The sequence below is a fragment of the Tursiops truncatus genome, chromosome 20 (assembly GCF_011762595.2).
Source record: "Tursiops truncatus isolate mTurTru1 chromosome 20, mTurTru1.mat.Y, whole genome shotgun sequence".
NCBI lineage: Eukaryota > Metazoa > Chordata > Mammalia > Artiodactyla > Delphinidae > Tursiops > Tursiops truncatus.
In genome coordinates, this window is record NC_047053.1 from 14,199,781 (window position 1) to 14,223,101 (window position 23,321).

The 23,321-nt window shown below is 35.9% G+C and overlaps 1 protein-coding gene across 2 annotated transcripts in view; it reads right to left on the bottom strand.

Moving 5' to 3' along the window:
• The window catches only part of GOSR1 (golgi SNAP receptor complex member 1), a 50,094-nt gene that overhangs the window by 20,806 nt on the left and 5,967 nt on the right, over positions 1-23,321 (bottom strand). For both annotated transcript variants that reach the window (XM_004311642.4, XM_019926955.3), the window contains exons 3-6: positions 20,942-21,029; positions 20,470-20,577; positions 16,435-16,526; positions 13,094-13,168 (exon numbers count right to left, since the gene is read on the bottom strand). In XM_004311642.4, coding sequence (XP_004311690.1) covers positions 13,094-13,168; positions 16,435-16,526; positions 20,470-20,577; positions 20,942-21,029 — 363 coding nt within the window. The remainder of the gene's footprint in view (positions 1-13,093; positions 13,169-16,434; positions 16,527-20,469; positions 20,578-20,941; positions 21,030-23,321) is intronic.

A 23,321-nucleotide genomic window follows, 5' to 3' on the forward strand; every position in this document is an offset into this window, starting at 1 on the left:
TAAGGGAACAGCTACTATCCCATTTTAAAGATGGAAAAAACAGAGAAAGGCCAGGTCACTTGCTTTTCAGAGAAGTGAAAAGTCACTGGTCTTTCAATTCTCATTAGCATTACACCATGCTGGCTCCCTAATACAAGAAAAAATAAAGATTTAAAGAAGTAAATCACAGAGAAGGCAGTGTGATGTGGGACAAATATGGAAATAGGTTAGGAAATGTGGGTTTAGTAAGAGCTATACTATTAAATAGTTATGAGACCTTGTCCTCTCTGAATCTTGTTTCCTCATCTGTAAATAAGAGAGATGCTTGCCAGACTTTTATTATATACCACGTAAAAATTTGATTTTTAAAAGGTATTTCATGGAGAATTCATTTTGCAAAGCACAAAAAATCACATCAATAATATCCCCTTCAGTTCTCAAAATCAGATTTCATATATACATAGCATTGGAACCAATACCTTGTACACAGTATGTATTCAATAAATATTTGAGGAATAAGTATATAAATGAAACAGATTTTCTACATTGGGGCACACATGTATATACACATATGTATATGAAACCAAAATTAATACATCTTCTACTTATATCCAGTTATTCAAACAAGTAAATATTAAGTGTTCATGATATAACAGGAACTGGGGACCCAACACACTGCCAAGAACTAGATGAACTAGGCCCTACCCTCAGGAAGCCTAAGAAAAGTCAGATAATTAAAAAAATAAACAAAAAGAACAAATTATTACAGATTCTCATAAATGCTATGAAGGAAACAAAAAAAAGTACTTTGTTAAATAACAATAAGGGAGAGTCTATTTCAGACAAGATAGTTAGAAAAGGCCTCTTTGAAGAGGTGACAAGTGAGCTTAGACCATAAAGATGTCAAGGAATAAGGTATATGAAAAGCTAAGAGAAGAGTATTTTAAGCAGATAAACCAAAATATAAGAACAAAGAAGCAAGAAAGGAAAAGCCTTGATATCTTTGGGAAAGGAATGAATAAAAACCGGTCAGGCTGGTACCTAATAAGTAGAGGGAGAGAGTGATACAGATGAAGGGATGGAAAGAGATAAAACAGGTAGTATGTTGGTCATGTAGGGCGTTATAGACCCATAAAAAGTTCATAATTCATTGGTAGGGGATGGAGGGAGGAATGAAATATTAAAGTAAAAGTCCACTTCAATAACTATCACTAGAAAAAAGGATTTTCCTTAACTATACTGTTTCTAGGTCTATGGCTTAGAGTATAGAAGAGAGTGTAGTAAACTCAAACTGAAGTGACTAAGTTGGCTGATAACTTCCCTGGAGCCCTGTAGATGCCGCATTCTCTTTCTTCTGATAACAAACTTTCCAGTCCATTGGCCACAAGGATGGATGTGTGACAGGCTGGGCCAATCACAATCACCTATCACCCTCTGGCCCAGGAATAAATGAAACAGAGCCATAGTCTTACATCTACAAAAGAAACCGAATTTGTAATTTAAATATCTTGCCACAAAGAAAACTCTAGGCTAAGATGGATTCAATAGTAAATTCTATCAAATATTTAAGGAAGAAACAACACCAAGCCTGCACAAACTCTTTCAGCAAACAGAAAGAACTCATTTTAATGGTGCCAGTCTTACCCTTCCACTAAAAACCAGGCAAAAACACGTCAAAGAAAAGAAATCTGAAGATATTCTTCATAAGCATAATGTAAAGATCCGATCAGTTCAACAGATTAAAATACATGAAAAAATTCAACCCCATTCAAGATAAAAACTTTTAGCAAGAGAGAGCCTAGAAGGAATGACACTTCGATAGCAATAAGCATATCTAGCACCCAGATCTTAGTTTCTGAACCACTCTCCAATAAGAGGAACCAAGGCTGCTTGGAGAAGTGGTTGGTTCTAGAGCCAAGGCAGGGAAAATACAAGATGAGCCACAAACACTGTCGTGCCAGATAGTACAGGAAGTGCTCAAAAAAAGGATGGGGCATGTCAAATGACAGACGCTAATCTGCAGGAGCTCCCAATGGTCAAAGGTGAAACAGTTTGAAGAACAAAATAATGATAGTGCTGGATTATAACCCAGAGTATAAAATAAGACTGAGTCTACCTGGTAATAAACAGTACCGTAAAGTACACAAAAGCACAACCACTTGTAGAGGATGCACGCACGTGACAATGTACATCAGACACGTGAACTAACTTACGTGACTGGACATGCGAACGCAGGTTCGCGTCTTTGAAAGTTCACAACTTGAAGGTTCGTATGTAGGGGACTTACTTATTGTTTCAGCACCATTTGTTGGAAATATTCTCCTTTCCCCCATTGAATTATGCTGGCACCTTTTGTTGGGAATTAATTGACCACATGTTAGTTGGTTTATTTCTGAACCCTGTTCTGTTCCATTAACCTATATAGGTCCATCTTATGCCAGTAGCTTACTGTTTTTATTATTATAGCTTTATAGTAAGTCTTGAGTTGAGATGTGCAAGTACTCTACCTTTGTTTGTATTTTCTAAATTTTTTGGCTCTTCCAGGTCTTTTGCATTTCCATATAAATTTTACAGTCAGATTGTAAAAAAATATGCTGGGAATTTAAATAAGATTACATTGAATCTATAGAACAATTTGGGGAGAATTGCCATCTTAACAGTAGGAAATCTTCCAATCCAGAAACATGGTATGTTTTCCACTTATTTAGGTCTCCTTTAATTTCTCTTAGCATTTTATGGTTTTCAGCATAAAGGTCTTGCACAAATTATATTCAGTTTACTTTAAAATATTTCCTATTTGGGGACGTATTATAAATGGAATTAAAAATTTTTAATTTTCGAATTGTTTTTGCTAGTATAGCAATAGAATTTATAATTATATATAACCTTTCATCCTGTGACCTTGCTAAATTTACTTACTAATTTAATAGCTTCTAGGTAAATCCTTTGGGATTTTCTATTTATGTAATCTTGTTATCTGACAAAAATAGTTTTATTTCTTCCTTTCCAATCTGTATTCCTTTTATCCCTTTCCTCCCTTATTGCACTTGCTACGACCTCCAATACAATGCTGTAAAATGTGGTTAGTGCAAACATTCTTGCCTTGTTTTATATTTTAGAGAGAAAGCATTCATCCTTAAGTCTGATATTAACAGTTTTTGTACATGCCTTTAATCAGGTTGAGGAAGAACCTTTTCCTTCCTATTTTGCTTATGGTTGTTTTTCTGTTGGTTGTTTTTTTTAGCTTTTCAGTTTGAAATAATTTTAGACTTACAGAAAAATTGCAAAAAATAGTACAGAGGATTCTCGTATACCCTTCACTCTGCTTTCCTAATGTTAATGTCTTACATAACCCTAGTACAGTTATCAAAATCAGTGAATTTAACATTAGTACAAGAATATTAACTAAACTACAGACTTTATTCACCAATTTTTCTACTAATGTCCTTTTTAACATCTTTATTGGAGTATAACTGCTTTACAATGGTGTGTTAGTTTCTGCTTTATAACAAAGTGAATCAGCTATACATATACATATATCCCCATATCTCTTCCCTCTTGCGTCTCCCTTCCTCCCACCCTCCCTATCCCACCCCTCTAGGTGGTCACAAAGCACCGAGCTGATCTCCCTGTGCTATGCGGCTGCTTCCCACTAGCTATCTATTTTACGTTTGGTAGTGTATATATATGTCCATGCCACTCTCTTACTTTATCCCAGCTTACCCTTCCCCCTCCCCGTATCCTCAGGTCCAATCTCTAGTAGGTCTGCATCTTTATTCCTGTCTTGCCCCTAGGTTCTTCTGATCATTTTTTTTCTTTCGTTTTTTTTTTTTACTTTTTAGATTCCATATATATGTGTCAGCATAACGTCCCTTTTTATGATCCAATTCAAGATCCTATATTGCATTTAGTTGTCATGTCTCCTAAGTCTCCTTCAGTCTGTGACAAAATGGCCTAACCTTAATTTGTCATGAGAAATATCAGACAAACCCAAGTTGAGGGACATTCTACAAAAAAAACTGACTAGTATTTTAAAGTGTTATGGTCATGACCTTATGCAGTTTTAGCAAGAATACCATACAGTGATGTCAGGCCCTTGAAGCATCATATCAGGCTGTATATCATGTCAATATGTCTTATTACTGATGTTAACCTAGACTGCTTAGTTAAGATGGTGTCTGCCAGGTTTCTCCACTGTAAAATTACTATATTTCCTATTGTAATTAATTAACGTAGGGGAAGATGCTTTGAGAATATGCAGGTACCCTGTTTCTCCTCAAAATTCCCACTAATTTTAGCATCCATTTAGTGAATCTTTCTTTCCCATTATTACTGTGCTGTTCACCTACTGATTTTCTATTTCTATCAGTCCTTGTACATTTATTTTTTTATTTTTATTTATTTATTTTTTTTGCGGTACGCGGGCTTCTCACTGTTGTGGCCTCTCCCGTTGCGGAGCACAGGCTTACGGATGCGCAGGCTCAGCGGCCATGACTCACGGGCCCAGCCGCTCCGCGGCATGTGGGATCTTCCCGGACCGGGGCACGAACCCATGTCCCCTACATCGGTAGGCGGACTCTCAACCACTGCGCCACCAGGGAAGCCCCTTGTACATTTATTAATTGGAATTCTATAAGAAAGAATATTAGGAGCTTTAATATTCATATTCATAGCAGCTTTATTTGTAACAGCCCCAAATTGAAAACAACCCAAATATCCATCAATGGGTTAATGGATAAACAAATTGTGGTATAGCATCATAAAATGGAAAGTACTCAGTTATAGAAAGGAACTGACTACTGATATAAAAAACATATAGGGGCTTCCCTGGTGGCACAGTGGTTGAGAGTCCGCCTGCCGATGCAGGGGACACGGGTTCATGCTCCGGTCCAGGAAGATTCCACATGCCGCGGAGCGGCTGGGCCCGTGAGCCATGGCCGCTGGGCCTGCACATCCGGAGCCTGTGCTCCGCAATGGGAGAGGTCACAACAGTGAGAGCCCACGTACCACAAAAACAAAACAAAACAAAACATATAGATGAATCTCAGAAACACTACGGCCTCTCAGTTCATCCCTCCACTGTTTTCTCTTGCTCCCCATGAGGCTGCCCTTTCAGGGTCATGAGTAAGGCCTGTAATCTGGGAGAGGGTTTGTAGACAGGCAATAAATGAATGATATTTCTAATATATCTACATTGATCATTTATCAGGAATGATACAGATTTTTTTTTAAAAAAAGATATGATCATAAGGTTCAAGTTTCATCTTTTCCCAAAACCTTTTCTTATGTCGACTTTAGTGAATACCTACTCATCCTTCAAGACTCAAATCAAATGCTTTATTTCTATAAAGCCCTTTCAGAAGCTTTAGAGTTAATCATTCCCTTTAATGTGATACTATAGTGGTATGCACAAACGTCTCCATACATTAAACTTAATTACAATGCACTGTAATTACCTGTTAACATTTCTCTTCTGCCCCCCGACTCCCATCCTAGGGGAGCTCATTAGAAACAGGGCAGAACGTCACTAGGCTTTATCTCTTCTCTATCTCCAACACCCAGTACAATGCTTTCCACGTTGTAGATGCTCAACAAATGCTTGGTAAAACAATGAAAACTGAATATATATATACCATATCTTCTTCAACCATTCATCTATTGATGGGCACTTAGGTTGTTTCCGTATCTGAGTTATTGTAAATAATACTGCAATAAACAGAGGGGTGCATCTATCTTTTTGAATTAGTGTTTTCATATTCTTTGGATAAATACCCAGAAATGGAATAGCAGGATCATATGGTAGTTCTACTCTTAATTTTTTGAGTAATCTCCATTCTGTTTTCCATAGAGGCTGTACCAATTTACATTCCCACCAACAGTGTATGAGGGTTCCCTCTTCTACATACTCTTACCAACATTTGTTATTTCTTGCCTTTTTTATAATAGCGATTCTAATAGGTATGAGGTAATATCTCAATGGATAAAGAAGATGTGGTAAATATATATACAATGGAATACTATTCAGCCATAAAAAAGATTAAATATTGCCATTTGTGACAACATGGGTGGACTTTGAGGGTATTATGCTAAGTGAAATAAGTCAGATGGAGAAAGACAAATACCATAAGATTTCACTCATATGTGGAATATAAAAAATGCAAACAACAATAAAAAACCAAAATAAATGAACAAACCAAACAAAACCAAATACATAGATACAGAGAACAGAGTAGAGGTTACCGTAAGGGAAGGGAAGGGGAAGGTAAAATGGGTAAGGGGGATCAACTGTGTGGCGGCAAATGCGAACTAAATTTTTGGTGGTAAGCAAGCTGTAGCATATACAGAAGTAGAAATATAATGCTGTACACACAAAACTTCATTATATAATGTTATAGACCAATGTTACCTCAATAAACAACAGTAACAACAAAAACTGATACAAAAAATTATATGTGCATTCAGATAAATGCAAAGAAACAGATGAAATGCAACTGGAATTTGAAAACTCCTATCTAGAAATGAAGCTTAGGAATAAATAAACCACTTATTATACTAATGAAAATCCAATGAGCAATAAATGAAGGGAATGATTTAAAAACACACTCTGAGCTTTAATAGATAATCAGGGTTAGCTGATAGTTATTTATTCCTACATACCATTTTGGCATTGAAGGGCCCCAGAGGGCTGGAGTCTCTGTCACCTAGCTCTAGGTACACAATTCTAGTTACTAGTCTACTTTTCTGTTCTAATACTGCTACGGACAAGAATGGCTCAATGTAATTTGAGAACTGGTCTACTACATGTCAGACACTGTACTAGGCAAAACCTTTACACATTATCTCTAATTTTAAGTGTTTTAACACTGTGCAAAGTAAGAATTCAATTTTCCCCATTTAAGACAGTAGAGAGTCAGAGGGTTTAAGGCCCTTGCCCCCAAATTTACAGTTCACACCAGGATTTAAACTCAGATCTGTTTGGCTTCAAAACCCATTCCCTATCTATTATACCAATTTAAGGAATAAATCCATTAAGGTATCTTAGTCAAGATAAAAGTGGCAAGTTAATAAGAGGAAAAACTAAAATGTCTATTTATATGTTCTTATGATGTGATCCAACTAAATGAAATGATAATTTAGAAACTGACATATTATGTAATATTTTAAATATTTTGACTACTTTGAAATACTGCCAAAGGTCTGTTTAAAATGTCAAGAATTTTTAAGGTGATGTGCTTAATATAACCAGTCTGCAATTCCAGTTGTAATCATGCCATTCCCACAAATCAGAGTACTTCCATGAAAACAAACAGAGCCTCTAAGTATGGATGAAAGTCCTCAGCTTACCTTCTTAGCTGGGTCTATATAACTTCAGAACTTGTTCCTCTTTCTTCAACTCTCTCATTAATTTTATTATTCTTGGCAATATAAAAATCTCACCAGTTGGGCTTCCCTGGTGGTGCAGTGGTTGAGAGTTCACCTGCCGATGCAGGGGACATGGGTTCGTGCCCCGGTCCAGGAGGATCCCACATGCCGCGGAGTGGCTGGGCCCGTGAGCCATGGCCACTGGCCGCAACGGGAGAGGCCACAACAGTGAGAGCCCCGCGTACCGCAAAAAAAAAAAAAAAAAATCTCACCAGTTGCTTTTCCTATAAATTTTTGAATGAAAATTTCAATTTCTTTCAATTTCTCTTTGCTAGGTCTTCTTTATAGCTGCCATCTCTGGGGAGGAGGAATTGTTGTTATGATGCATGTCAAGGACAAATAACTGGGCTAATGTGAGAGGGTAGACGACAAATAAGTTTCACTTGGTGGATTAGCTCTAATTAATTTCTGCCTGGAGAACACTATGTAAAGGATTCTGAGGCTACATCAGAAGGCAGCCAGGAAGGAAACAAAGAGTAGTAAGAAAGGCAAGTGGAGAACCAGTAAATTTCAGTGTTACAGTGGCCTAGGTTTTCAAGGAGGGAAGAGATTAAGAGTATCAAGTGAGGCAGAGCAGTCAAACAATATTAGATTTGGCCTTCAGGAGCTCATTGATGTCCCCAGTGACAACATGCTCAGTAGACTGTGAGGGAAGAAGTCAATAGGCTAAGGAGGAAATGAGTACTGACACAGAGACAGCAAGTGTATTCATAAACTAGAGAGACAGAGCCAGTATAGAAGATGACTGAAGAGTAAAATAGCTGAGGTAGCAGGTAAGGACAGAGATAGAAGCCAGACGGATGTATTAGCCTTCCCAGGAAAAAAACTAGTCCTCTAAAAACTACAGGAAAGGGGTAAAGAAGGGTATTCCTGTATGTGAATTTGTACTAAGGAGAAAGAACCTTAAAAATTCAATGAAGTAGGAGCTAAGGACCTCTCTTTTGGCCAGGCTGTGGCATGTGGGATCTTAGTTCTCTGACCAGGGATCGAACCCGTGCCCCCTGCATTGGAAGCGCAGAGTCCTAACCACTGGACCACCAGGGAAGTCCTGGTAAATTTCTTGAAAAGAATGAGAGAGACAAGTAAACTGGATCAAGCAAGCAAAAGGTACTGGGCAATGCTGAATACTCAGACGAGGTTGGAAATAATGAATCTAAATTTTTAGATTGGGTGCTTTCTCTTTAACCCTTAAATAGAGGTGCTTTTGGGTATATTGGGTATATTGGGTGCTTTCTCTTTAACCCTTAAATAGAGGAGTAGAACAGTAGACTGTGGATCGGGTTGGCATTTTACTAGGGTACAGAAAAAGACAGGAGCACAGAAAAGGCCAAATGTTGGGAATATTTCAGTTGATCAACTATGAGATCCAAGCTAGCGAGGGTAGGAGAGGTTAAAGGTAAGAAGAAAAATATAAAAGAGAAGCTAGTGATGCTGCAGATAGTCTTGGAAGAATAAACTGTGTTGGTCAGAGTGAAATGTTAGAGTTGAAGATTTTTGAAGTGATAGAATCACAGATGAGAAGATGGGAGGCAGCAGCCTTGGTAAAAGGTGGCTAATTTTCACGTGGAGGTGATGATCACTGGCAGTAAAGAAGTCCAGCAAGAGGCTAGGCTCGTTCTATTTGTGTATACTTATGTCCTAATCCAAGTTTCTCACCACTACTCTGAAATTTGTCAACTTCATTAAGGTAAATGTGGAAGACATGTTTTATTCAAAATGACAAAATTCTTCTAAAGAAAAAGCTGTAAAAACAGCAATAATACAATCAGCCCCACACCCTTTAAACTAACTCAGATACTCCTTTCAAAAAGGAAAATATAAGGGAGCAACGAAAGAGAACAAACATATAAAGGAAATTAATCTAAACAGCAACCAAAGAGCCCACAGGAATGCATCCACAGTACAGCAAAACACAAACAGCTACAAGCTTGACACTCATTCAAAGCCAGCATTTTCTTCTGACATACTGAGACTCAGGGAAAGGCAAGTTAAAAAAAAAAAAAGCTAGGGACTTCCCTGGTGGCGCAGTGGATAAGAATTCGCCTGCCAATGCAGGGGACACGGGTTAGATCCCTGGTCAGGGAAGATCCCACATGCCGCGGAGCAACTAAACCCGTGTGCCACAACTACTGAGCCTGCGCTCTAGAGCCCACGAGCAAGAACTACTGAGCCCGTGAGCCACAACTACTGAGCCCGCATTCCACAACTACTGAAGCCTGAGCACGTAGAGCCCGTGCTCTCCAACAAAAGAAGCCACTGCAATGAGAAGCCAGCGCACCGCAATGAAGAGTAGTCCCCACTCGCTGCCAACTAGAGAAAGCCCACGTGCAGCAACAAAGACCCAATGCAGCCAAGAATAAATAAAATTAAATCTTAAAAAAAACAATGAAAGCTAGCTTATCCACCAAATAGGAAGAGAAATGACTATCTTCTCTAAGATAAACTGCTACAAGATAACAACATTTATTTTTAGACAAAAAGAATATTAAGAAGAGCTTTAAAAGCAATTCATTACCAAGTCAGTTTTTTTTAATAAAGTTTACCATTCATTTATAAAAACTGCTTTACTCTTTTTCAAGACAAAAATATGGATTTTTTTTTTTTTTTTTCTGTTACGTGGGCCTCTCACTGTTGTGGTCTCTCCCGTTGTGGAGCACAGGCTCCGGACGCACAGGCTCAGCAGCCATGGCTCACGGGCCTAGCCGCTCCGTGGCATGTTGGATCTTCCCGGACTGGGGCACGAACCTGCGTCCCCTGCATCGGCAGGCGGACTCTCAACCACTGCGCCACCAGGGAAGCCCAAAAATATGCACTTTCGAAGCAAGTTGTAGAAATTTACATTAACATGAAAAAATATTTTATGAAGAATCAAATAAAAATGTAAATATGCTTTTTGCCATAAAAAGTATGACCCTACTGCGCAAAATCAAATGAGTTACCTGAGTTACTGAGTAGTTTAAAAGAAAAGACACCTTTATTCATGAAAGATCAAACTAAAAAGTACCCTAACAGCAAATCTGGCCTCTTCATTACAAATGGTCTTGCTGCAATACATAATCTCTTGCTGTCCATTTCACTTTTAGGTTAATTTAACTATTACTTCTTCTTCTTCTTTTTTTTTTTAAATTTTTTTTGCCACTCCATGTGGCTTGTGGGATCTTAGTTCCTGGACCAGGGATCATACCTGGGCCCACGGCAGTGAGAGCTCACGTCTTAACCATTGGACCACCTATGCTTCTTGTGCTTGGCTGTTTGACCTATGTTTTCTCTAATGAAAGTATATTTCTTATTTAAAAAAAAAAATCTATTGCCTGAGAATTTTCGCCTATCTTCATGGCATGAGTTAGAAAAAAATCAAGTAACTGTTCCTGAGAGCACTGGCAGAATATGCTACTAATGGGACTCTAAAGTAGCAAAACTTTAGAGGGAATTTTGACAATACTATATCAAAAGCTTTAAAAATGAATGTATTTTTTAATCCTACAATGCCAATTCTAGGAATTTATCATAAGGAAATAATTATGGATATATGCAAAGACTTCAGTATGTACAATAATAAAAACTAGAAATAATCCAAAAGGCCAACACTCATTAGGTTACATGAATTATGGTTTATCTGTATTATAGGATATGTAGACTATTAAAAGTTAAAAGAACTATTCAAAAACAAACAAAAAAAATTGTCAAATAACATGGGAGAAGGCTCACAACCTACTGATGAGTAAAAAATGGTAACGCATCTGTACTGATAAGTGTTTCAAAATGTCTTTTCTGTGTTGCTGAATTATTATTCATACTTTCTAAAATGAGTACTATAAAAAGTACGTATAGCTTTTACGTTAAAAAGTTATTCTAAAAAAATTCTTCCTCAAAGCACTTAGCAAATGAAAGAGAGACAACATTGAAAAAGAGAAACTTTTTCATATCATTATTACTTTGTATATATGTTAGTCCATAATTTTTTATTATTTTATTACTTCACAAGTATTTGTAATTTACACAAAATATTGATTTTTCTAAAACATATTTGGAAGCTCTGTGCTTTAATACTGAAAGCAATGACTAAACTCTTGTTATTGAGATTAAGCCTTAGTGTTAACAATTCCCCTCATTTATCAGCTCATGTTTCACTCAACTTCATCCTGCCTCAGTTTCTCTCTGTACGGAGTAAGCACATACTAACTTCTCACAAGAATGCTGAAAGGAATATATGTAAAGTATATCATACATAAAATCACCTGGGAAACAAAATGGTAAATACCTTTTGATTGCCAATTTTCTTATCATTTTTATAACCCTAAACAAATTACTTAAGCTGTGTGCCCCTGAATTATTATATTTATTTTCCTGTAAAATGGACAATATTAAACTCCTGAAGGGTTTTCTCTGAATTACTAAAATGAATGCAAAACTAAAATTTTTCATATAAAATTTATAATAAACAATATGTTCTGAAATAATGAAATAAAGAATATCAATTTATATAACAACTCTGGTATACTCTTTTCAGCATCAAAACATCCTTAAAGTAATTAAACTATTGCATTTCTGTTTAACTTCTTTTGGGGTTGATAAATATAAAAATGTTAATGCAAGCTAATATTTATTTTTATGCTACTTGAGTATCTTATTCCTTAAATTACTCTGTACCCCAAGAATATATTAATATAGTTTTGGATATAACGCAAAATTCTTTTTATGGTGGTCTCTATCAAATACAAAAAGCACTACCAAAGCTATAAATAACTATAAACTAAACATACTCTAGGAAAGGCTGCCCCCTTGTGCCAATCAATAATATTTAACATTTTAAGAAATAACAACTTTCTGACACTAGAAGCACTCAGACTTCTACTAAAAAGGTCTTGATCTTTCCATGTTCTGATTTCAACAGCTCATATTTAAAGTGGTAATCTTTAAAGAAAAACAAATTGAACAGCACATTAAGCGCATATGGACATGACTAATTTATGACATTCAGCAGCAAATATCAACATAATTCATATCATTTAACTATCATGGATATTAGCTGCTCAAGTGCTTAGAGGCTGAGCTCAGAGAGAGAAGTAATTTTCTGATCCTTAAGTTCTATAACAAAATACAAAGAAAGTAATTAAAGAAACCAGTGTATTTCAGAAGGAAAATAGATAAAGCAGGGATAGAGTATGGTGGCTTGTTTTTATATATGTGTGTGTGTGTGTGTGTGTGTATCTCGTTCATCCAAGTTTTTAGGTATTTTCTTCTGAGTTCTTGGGAGATAAGATATTTTCTTTGAATTTGATGTATGGCCAATTACCCTTTGTAAAGCTTCTTGACATATATAAGTGGTATCAGGCCATTCAAACATAAGTCAGTATCAATATTATTACTATTATTATTACCAGTAATCTATAGTAGTGGACAAAGTATTACAGCAATAGACTCACTAAAGAAAACAAACATTAAGGCAATAAAAGACATATTACAGGTAACAAGTAATGAATGCATATTTTGTATATCTGATAGCATCATATTGTTCCTAATTATGGTCAGAACAGTTGCAATTCTATTTCTACCCAATAGGATCATTAGAAGAATTAAATGAATTAGCATTGATAAAGCACTTACTATAATAAACACCATAAAATGTTTGCTATATATGTGAATAAATAAGTAGGTACTATGTAGTATGCATTTTTTCAATAATACCTACTTTCGAAGGTGGTCATGTTCTTTCAAAAATAGTTCAGTTCTTCTGTTGTTTACTCCAGACCCACTTTTATATGACCTAGAACAAAAATAAAGAAAACTTAAGAACATTTTTGGTACATGTTATAAAAAAGGATTAAATGATTGACTCAAGTAATATCCAAAGTGGACAAATTGAGCCTCTCCATAGTTTTGAATAAACAATTATAATGTATAATCCTTTTCATTTCCTTCTAAAAATAGCATCTATCATAAATAGATAAATATGACTGGCTCTCTAACTTAGGCCTAAGACTTTATTATTTTTCACCAAAATAATCCAACATTCTTAAACAAAAATCTTACTTTTTCCTTTTTTTGATTTTATATACATTTATTAATAACTCTTCTAAAAATGTTTATTTTGTATCAGTTGCCAAAAATTCCAACTCACTAAAAGTACATGAAAAGAGAATATACATTCATTCATTTATTCATTAACTCAGCAAATATTTATTCAACATTTGTGAGGTACCAGACATTATAACAGTAAAACATGCTACCTAGCCACAAGTTGGTCATAGAGAGTTTAGAGAGGTACATAAATTATATAATTGTAATTCAGTGTAATAGGAACTATTATGATAATAGTTATATACAAAAGAAGAGAGTAGTCATTTCTATAGGGCAGGGGTAGATTAGAGAGACTATGAGAAATACAGAAACATTCTTAAAGAGAGAAAATCCTCAAAGGGTACCCTGTAGAACGAGTGATAATTTAGTTATAAAAAGTGGAAGATTATTCCAGGAAGGAAGGAGAGCGTGTGCAGCATCATGAGGTGTGGAAGAACAGAGTGTCTTCAGAAAACTTTGCATTGTCCATCTTGAAGAGTAAGGTTTGGGAGGATACTGTAAAAGATGAGGAAAGGAGAGGCCTTTAAAGCCATTACTTTTCCTTTCTTTGTCTATTATCTCCTATATCTTTATCTTCCCCAAGTGGGAATAATACTTTGTTGGGGTTTTTTTTGGTTTGTTTTATTTTTGGACGCATTGGGTCTTCGTTGCTGCGCACGGGCTTTCTCTAGCTGCAGTGAGCGGAGGCTACTCTTTGTTGCCGTGCTCGGGCTCTAGATGCACGGGCTTCAGTAGTTGTGGCTCTTGGGCTTGGCTGTTCCGCTGCATGTGGGATCTTCCCGGACCAGGGCTCGAACCCGTGTCCCCTGCATCGGCAGGCAGATTCTTAACCACTGCGCCACCAGGGAAGTCCGGGAATACTACTTTGGATTGATTACTACACAGCACATGGGGTGGGGAAGCTATTGAAATGGAATGTTTCCCTTCACAATGATACACGCAGTCCATCAACTGAAGTCTAAGGAACACAAAAAGGAAGCTAAAGATCTGCCAGTTGTGGCATACTTAAGGATTTCTATCCTGGTCTTAAGTTCATTACAATTTACTAGAAAACGCTTTGTATCATTACTATCAACACTTACACGTTTCAGTTCCTTACTTACAAAGTATCAAGAACAAAATAAAAAATTTAAGTAACTGCACATACACCGCAGTAAGACAAAAGAGGGTCATGCTGGTAAAACTGAATCACTAGCTGAGAGTAGGGCTGATGTGCAAAGCGCAGTGGGAAAGAAAACACCAGGAAAAGCAGCATGATATAACCAAGAACACACTGGACTTGGAAGACTGATGACTAGCCAGTTAACCTTAGATAACTCTTAATACCTAGTTTTATAAAATGGGACTAATAATTTGTATCTATACCCAAAGATTATATGAGGCCAAAAAAGAGAGAATATATGAAAAAGCAGTGTGTAACTGCAGAAAAAATTCTTAAATGTCAGTTATCACTACTATATCTCATTTCACTAATCATATTCTGCCATGTATTATATTAATTTGAGTATGTGCCTTACTCCCCTCTAGCATCTAGAGGGCCATGTTGATCTTTTCATTTCTACCTTCTACTGTGACTGACATATTATCTTACTCATGGTTGGTAATCAGGAAATAGTTTAGTAAATGGATGAACATGTTTCTTTTATGATCATCTTTTAGAAAACAAGTTATTACATTGGAATGTAGTCTAACAATTCCCACAAACTGAATGGTAGTTAAAAGCCTACACATCAAAGGCTGTCCGCTACACTGATTCTCAACGCATTCTTTAAAATACCTATGTAAATAGACTATACAGAAAACAGACACAAGACTTATATATGTGCCAGAGAACTAAAAATATTTCAAAATTCCTAATATGGCAAAAATGTTTCATTTTTTTCACTCCTATATGTTATACAAAGTACATATGACTAAATATAAGAAACACAGATAAAACACAGACAAACAATAAACATTAATTTTCCAAGATAATTTCTGGAGGTAGAAACACAACTGGTGACTGGATAATCCTGGTTTAGAGTTTTGGACAAAAATTTTGCATGGGATGAATATTAAATGATCTCTCCTGCAAAACTGTCTTACTGTTACAACAAAATAAAGGAACTCTAAGAAAATATTTATCAGAGTACACATGATATATATCAGTTCATGAGATGGTAGTACACATCATAGTTCATGAAACATAAGTATCATACTTATGAAACTTAAGCTTATCACAAGTGAGACAATGATAGGCATCAACAGATGGTCCAAAAGTGGAAAGTCTGCAGCTTTAATTAGATGCCCAATGGATTTAACCCTGTCAGTCATGTACAGCTGTGAAAAACATTTTGAAAATGTGTATAAAATGCTAGAATATATTATTAAAGGTGAGGTAAAGGAATGGAAGAAAAGAATACATTTTTAAAATTATGGCTTAAGAGCAGCATAAAAATGTTGGGAGTCTTTAAATAATTTGACTAAAGTTATGAGTCTGTATGAAATCTGGAAAAAACAGATTTCAGATTCCAGGGAAGTAAAGGCTACTTTGATAGCTACCTAAGTATTGATATGTAATTGTTGGGGCAAGGGAGAGGGTAGGGGGATAGACAGTAATCAGGAAGGGAAACATGGACAGCTTCATTTATTGGTAACGTTATAATGCTTAAGGTGGGTGGTAGGAGATCAGAGAAGAACTCACGAAGACATCATCTAAACTGGACTTTGAATTAAGACAGGAAAGTCAAGGTTGGCAGGAGCCAATGATAAAACTAGGGGAAACTGGAGATAAGACAGCAAAGTAGATTAGGACTATACTGGAGCAGCAATGTTTAAAGAACAGTGAAATGGGAATTAGAAACCTTGAAATCTAAACCATGGTTCTGCCACTCAATTTGCTATTAATCATGGATATACTCTAAATCTGATTCTGAATAAACATCCTACGAAAAAATATAAAAGGTAACTTACTCAATATCCTTTCGTACTGATCCCATGAGATTCTCCCTTTCCCGTATTGCCACAAAGTTTGCTTTGGTTTTATGGAATTCATGTGTATAATCCTGCAATCAATCAACATCTAGAATCAACACTAGCTAACTATAAATTTTCACCTTATTGAGCCAGTTATGTATTGTTATATTACAAATTTCTGCCCAGAAAACTGCTATTTAAGAAATCAAATTGCCAAGAGGTAAAAATAACATTATAGTCACTTTCCTGAAGAGTGACCAACTTCTTTCAAATGAAAACAATTTGGAGGTAGGGGAACAGTGCCACTAAATCACTATCCTTTGTATCCCCTAGTACCTTGTCTCATGGGGCAGAATTGTAAAGAAAAAATAATTCTCAGATAACATGACTTCAAATAGCCTAGGATAAAACTTAAAAGAGGCTCCTTCTACTCATCAGTGTACCCAATGGGGCTTATTTTCAAATTTCACCTTTTTGGAACTCCTGCAGAAATTTAATTCCTAAACTAATCAAAAGAAGAACAGAAGAGAGCTATAAAGAATGAAATAATTTTAAATATTTTCCTTTTTCTACCATATTTTTAAGTTGCTAAGGAGTATTCATTACTTTAAAAAATTCAGATCAGTATATAAAAAAGATAAAAAACATAATGCCACCTCCCAGAGAGCCCTTTAAAAACAAAAATAATACATGAACATGGGGTACCATGAACTAAAAGAGTACCAAAAAGAACAGAAGTAAAAACCATCTTGCTCCACAGTTCTTAATATTATGATCACTGTCTTTCAGTTTCTTTCAGGAAATATGTTTTTGCATATATGAGTTTATTATTTCTTTCATTTATGATAAAGAAATCATACTATATTCTGCTGCAACCTTATTTTTTGTAGTTCATAAAGTATGAAGTAATCCTTCCATATCAGCAAATTGAAATCTACGTTCTTTTTAATATTTAATAGTTAATTTTTAAATTATGACTATAGTAATTTAATAAATTCTCTACTGATAAACATTTTAGTTGCCTTTTTTTTGCTGTTAAAAAAATGCTTCAATAAACACTCTTGTGTATATATTTTATTGAACTAAATGTATTTAAAGGGTAAATGCCTAGCAGAATAACTGGGTCAAAGAATCTTACATGAATTTGATAGTGTTAAAATGCCTTCTAGAAAGACTACACCAACTTACATGCCCAGCAAATGGATGAGTGCCCATTTTTCTACACTCTTGCCAACAATGGGTTACAAATGCTTCAATATTTGCTAACTTGACAGGTGAAAAATCGTATCTCATTTTTTTTCCATATCTCATTTTGATTTGTATATTTTCATTTGGGAATGTGGCTGACCATATTTTTATGATTTTGGCCACTCATTTTCTGTAAACAAGTTCATATCCTTTGCCCATTTTTCTACTGGGCTGCTTTTTTCTTATTTCTATTATCTCTGTATATTAAGCAAACTAGTCATTTATTATAGTTTCTGGTATCAGGTCTTGCTTAGGGAAGTCCTTTACTACCCCAAAATGTACAATTTCACCCATGCTTTACTCTGAAATTTTATTGTTTCTTTTTCTACATATAAATCTTTGATCCATTTGGAATTTACTCTGGATAGGAGGAATGAGATAGAAATTGAGGTGTTTTTCCCCTCAAATAGTTAGCAAATTGTTACAGCTTTATTTATTTTATAATCCCTCTTTTTTCCATTGATTCAAAATAGCACCTTTATCAGAAAGTAAATTTTCATGCATGTTTGAGTCTATATATGAACTCTACTCTATTCATCTACTTTTTCTCCAGAATCAAACAGTTTTATTATTCTAGCTTAACAGGTTTTAACAGGTGGCAGAATTAGGCATCCTTTACTACTTATCTTCATTTTCACATGGGTTTTTTTCTTGGTTATTCTTATGTAACTATAATTCCAAATAAACTTTGGTGTCATTTTGCTGTTTTTTAAAAAATGAAACAAACAAAAACCCCTATTATTTCCACTGGGATAAGATTCAATATATAGGCTGATTTAGAGAGAAATCATCCCATCCAAAAGCAGAGTAAGGGCTTCCCTGGTGGCACAGTGGTTCACAGTCTGCCTGCCGAAGCAGGGGACATGGGTTCGTGCCCCGGTCTGGGAAGATCCCACACGCCACGGAGCAGCTAGGCCCGTGAGCCATGGCCGCTGAGCCTGCGCGTCCGGAGCCTGTGCTCCGCAACAGGAGAGGCCACAACAGTGAGAGGCCTGCGTACCGCAAAAAAAAAAATAAGTAAATAAATCAATAAAAAAGCAGAGTAAACCTTCTTTTATGTTCCTCAGTAGAGTTTTATACATATAAATCCTATACATTCTTATTAAATTATACATAAAATTTTAATAGTTTCTTCCATTGTACTTTCTAACAGATTACTGTTTGTGTGTAGGAAAACTACTTGCTTTTATATATTAATTTTATAAGTCATCAACTTACTGAATGTTTCCAATTTTTTTTTTTAGTTTTCTTGGTTTGTATTAGCTATATAATCTTATCATTACCACAGAATACAGATTTTGTCTCCCTTTTCAGTCTTTATATCTTGTTCTTTTTATTGTGTAACTGAACAACCAAGAACTTCTAAACAATGTTAAACATCTATGGGGATTGTGGGTATTCCTGTCTTGCTTTTTTTTTTTTCAAATATATTTAGTTATTTACTTTTGGCTGTGTTGGGTCTTTGTCGCTGCACATGGGCTTTCTCCAGTTGCCGCGAGCAGGGGCTACTCTTCGTCGCAGTGTGCAGGCTTCTCATTGCGGTGGCTTCTCTTGTTGCAGAGCACAGGCTCTAGGCGCATGGGCTTCAGTAGCTGTGGCATGCAGGCTCAGTAGTTGTGGCTCGTGGACTCTAGAGCACAGGCTCAGTAGTTGTGGCACATGGGCTTAGTTGCTCCACAGCATGCAGATCTTCCTGGACCAGGGATTGAACCCATGTCCCCTGCATTGGCACACGGATCCTTAACCACTGAGCCACCAGGGAAGTCCCTCCTTGTCTTGTTTTCTTTTTTCCAGTGGGAAAGCTTTTAGTGCTTTATTATTAAGCATTATGACAGATTTTAATCTGATGTACACATTTTTGCATTAGGTAAATAAAGTATCCTTCTAGTCCTATTTTTAACAAGTTTTAAAAATTAGAAATGGTGGAATTTTTTCAATATTAAAAAAATTTGGGGACTTGCCTGTTGGCGCAATGGTTAAGAATCCACCTGCCAATGCAGGGGACACAGGTTTGAGCCCTGGTCCAGGAAAATCCCACATGCCGCGGAGCAACTAAGCCCATGCACCACAGCTACTGAGGCTGCACTGTAGAGCCCACGAGCCACAACTACTGAGCCTATGTGCCACAACTACTGAAGCCCGTGTGCCTAGAGCCTGTGTTCCGCAACAAGAAAAGCCACTGCAATGAGAAGCCCACGCACTGCAACAAAGAGTAGCCCCTGCTAGCCGCAACTAGAGAAAGCCCATGTGCAGCAACGAAGACCCAACGCAGCCAAAAAAAAAAATTTGCCTTCCTATTTGTACCACTATATTTTTAACACCTCCCATGTAAATCTTTAAAAGTTTTTTCATTTTATTGGTATACTTTTAATATTTTTCTCAAACAATACACTAAATATAGCAAATTACTTCTCTTCCATGTTATCTTCAAAGCTTGATGAAAGTATACTCTAAACCACCATATGACTGCTTATGCGTGACCACTGGCTATTTCACTGTTTCAGCTAGCTAGCAAGATCTTCCACAGTAGAAGTATACTTACCTACTGATGAATATTATTCAATTTTACCAGGCAAAAGCAAGAGCTGCTAACCATTTTCAGAATTTTATAATATCAAGAAAAAAAAGTAAAACAGGACAAACTTCTATAGCATGGCATTTATCCTCTTACAAGATTTTTCCCTTTGTTCCCCTACATACACGTGAACACATTCTATTCATAGAATAAAAAAAAACCCTAAAACTTCCTATAATAACATAAAAATCTCAAGCCCAATGTACTACCTGCAATATGTCTCTATGTCGCTGTAATGTATGCATCAATGCTGCATTCAAGGAGGGGACACCGGCACTGTTGGTATATTCTGCCATTTTATCATTTACTCCTGTAAGCTAAAACAGAAAAAAAAAGAAAGAAAGAAAAAGAAAACCAATAAAAATATTTTAGAAAGCACTGTAAAGAGATAAAAGTAAATTATATGCCTATATGCCTTTCTGGCTAACAGCAAAAAACAAAAACAAAACCAAGAAGACAGCAGGCAAGGGTTCAGTATTTCCCCAAAATAATCCATAAAGGCTAAAATAACATCCATAGGACCTGGGAATGGCTGTCATCAAAATTCAAGTGGCCTGGGGAGGCATACACCTTGAATGAAAGGGTGATTTCAATAAATACGTCTGCATTAATATAATCTAGTACCATATCTAACAGGTACACAGTTATTAGCAAAACAGCCATTTAACAGAAGGTACTTACCCTTGCCAAAAGCTGTTCAATCTCAATCGCCATAGTTTCAAACATTCTGTCTTGGCTTGATCCATTTAAAAGGGGTGTTGTGTCAGAGCTGAAGAGAAGTTCAAATAAAGAGTATCCATTACTTAAACCTAATCCTTTAAAATATACTTAAAATAATAAGGTAATTATTCTTAAAGAGGTCAAGTGGAACCCTGGAGACATTCTTTTTGTTTCATAAGAAGTTATAATTTTATAGAAGTTTTTCTATAAAGATCACACATCCTAAATATTAAATTCAGTATAAAATATAATTGAATGTAAGACTGTCCCAAGCTTTAATACATCCAATCTTAATAATGCAAAGAAATTCTAAATGCTTGTTTACTGTTTCCCAAATGAAAGTAACTTAAACTATGGCAGTGCCCAATTAAATGCTGTATCTAAAGGAACAAATTATGTGAAATAAAATTGCAGACCTATGTAGTACAGCATCTAAGAAGAGCCATAAAATATATTACAAATTATGTTAGCTCTGTGAGGAATAACCTTTAAAATTTTTACCTCAATTATGGTTCCTGAGACCTTAATTTAAGTTCTCTTTTCCTTCTATGACTCTTTCCAAGAAGAAATAAAATTGAGATTTAAACAATCCACAGATTGGATAAATAGTTATTAAATAATCAGGAACTGGCTTTAAGTCTAATACAGATAGCCACATCCAGCAGGGAAGTTTTAATACCAATCCTTTACATTTCCACTTATACTACATAATTGTTTCTGTTTTGCTTTGCAAAAATGTATTTAACTGTCTTCTGAAATCTTAATAGTCAATCCTAACTTTTTACAAGTGAAACTATGTTTGACAAATTCAAATTCTAAAACCACATGTCTTGAAAGTTTCATTTGTCTCTTCTGAAAAACCATTAACCTTCATTAGGTCCCAAGTGGTATATACTATCATATGAGCAGCTGCAGCTCAATACTGATCTTAGTTATACTGAACACAGATAAATACCAGGAAATGACTATGCTCTCCAACCTTACTGAAGACTTTTTCTTGCCCTGTGACAGTTGCTTGGCTGCAGTAAATGAAAAGATTAAATAACCAGTTTAATGGTAAATTTACCTTAGCTCTTTCCCTTTTCCACATACACATCTACAGCAATAGTAACAAGCAGTGAAATAGCCAATAAGGAGGATTTTTATTTTAGGATGTTTAACTAGGTCCAAATTTTTATTTCTTTAAAAATTTTAATTTATTTGCCTTAAAATATCTCATTCTTGATCATGTGTCAGAGCCAACCCAAGGTTCTCTGCTTATCTCAGAACATGCCCATGTGAAATGCTCCATATACTACTAATACAGATCCTCCCCTACCAGAAATAAGGAAAAGAACAATGGGCCAATAACATAAGCTCCGTCAGGAGGAAAACTGCCTATGTCTTGCTCACAGATATATGCCTGTCACTGAGAATAGTGCTTGGCACACAGTAGATGCTCTTTAGATACTTGTTGAATGGATGAGGAGGCAATCTCTACACTCACCATTCTCAGGGAGGTATGAGTCCGGGGAAAAGGTCAAAAACATACTCTCCACAATACTAAGATTCAGTTAAATTTAATTCATTTTATAAGTACATGGTGATTCATAAGATCATAAAGTTCTCAAAATACAAAAAGTAAAAAAATTACTCCTGAAAGAAACTTCTGGTTGTCACTGAGTTTATTCATTATGATGTGCTTTCAACCTGGGCAACAAACAAAACTTTAGAATGCACATTGGATCTTGGTCCTCATGGCTCTAGGTTTCTCATTAAAAGGGACAGTGAGGCTGAAGTAATTCCACAAACTCATTTCCAATTTGTTGTAGAATTTCTGAGGGAATGTTCTTGAATAGTTTCCCCTTTAAAGGAGTCATAAAAGTACAGGCATACCTTAGAGATATTGTGGGTTTAGTTCCAGACCACCACAATAAAGCAAGTATCTCGATAAAGTGAGTCACACTAATTTTAGGCTTCCCAGTGCATACAAAAGTTACGTTTACAATTTACTGTAATCTATTAAGTCTGCAATAGTATTATTCTAAAAAACCAATGTACCTGTCTTAATTTAAAAATACTTCATAGCTAAAAAATGCTAACCATCATCTGAGCCTTCAGTGAGTAATCTTTTTCCTGGTGGAGAGTCCTGCCCTGATGTTGATGGCTGCTGACTGATCCGGGTCCTAAAGGCTGGGGCGGCTGGGGCAATTTTAAAAAACAAGACAATACTGATGTTGCTGAACTGATGGACTCTTCCTTTTGTGAACGATTTCTCTGCGGCAGGCAATGCTACTTGATAGCATTTTACCCACAGGAGAACTTCTTTCAAAATTGGAGCCAATCCTCTCAAACCCTGCTG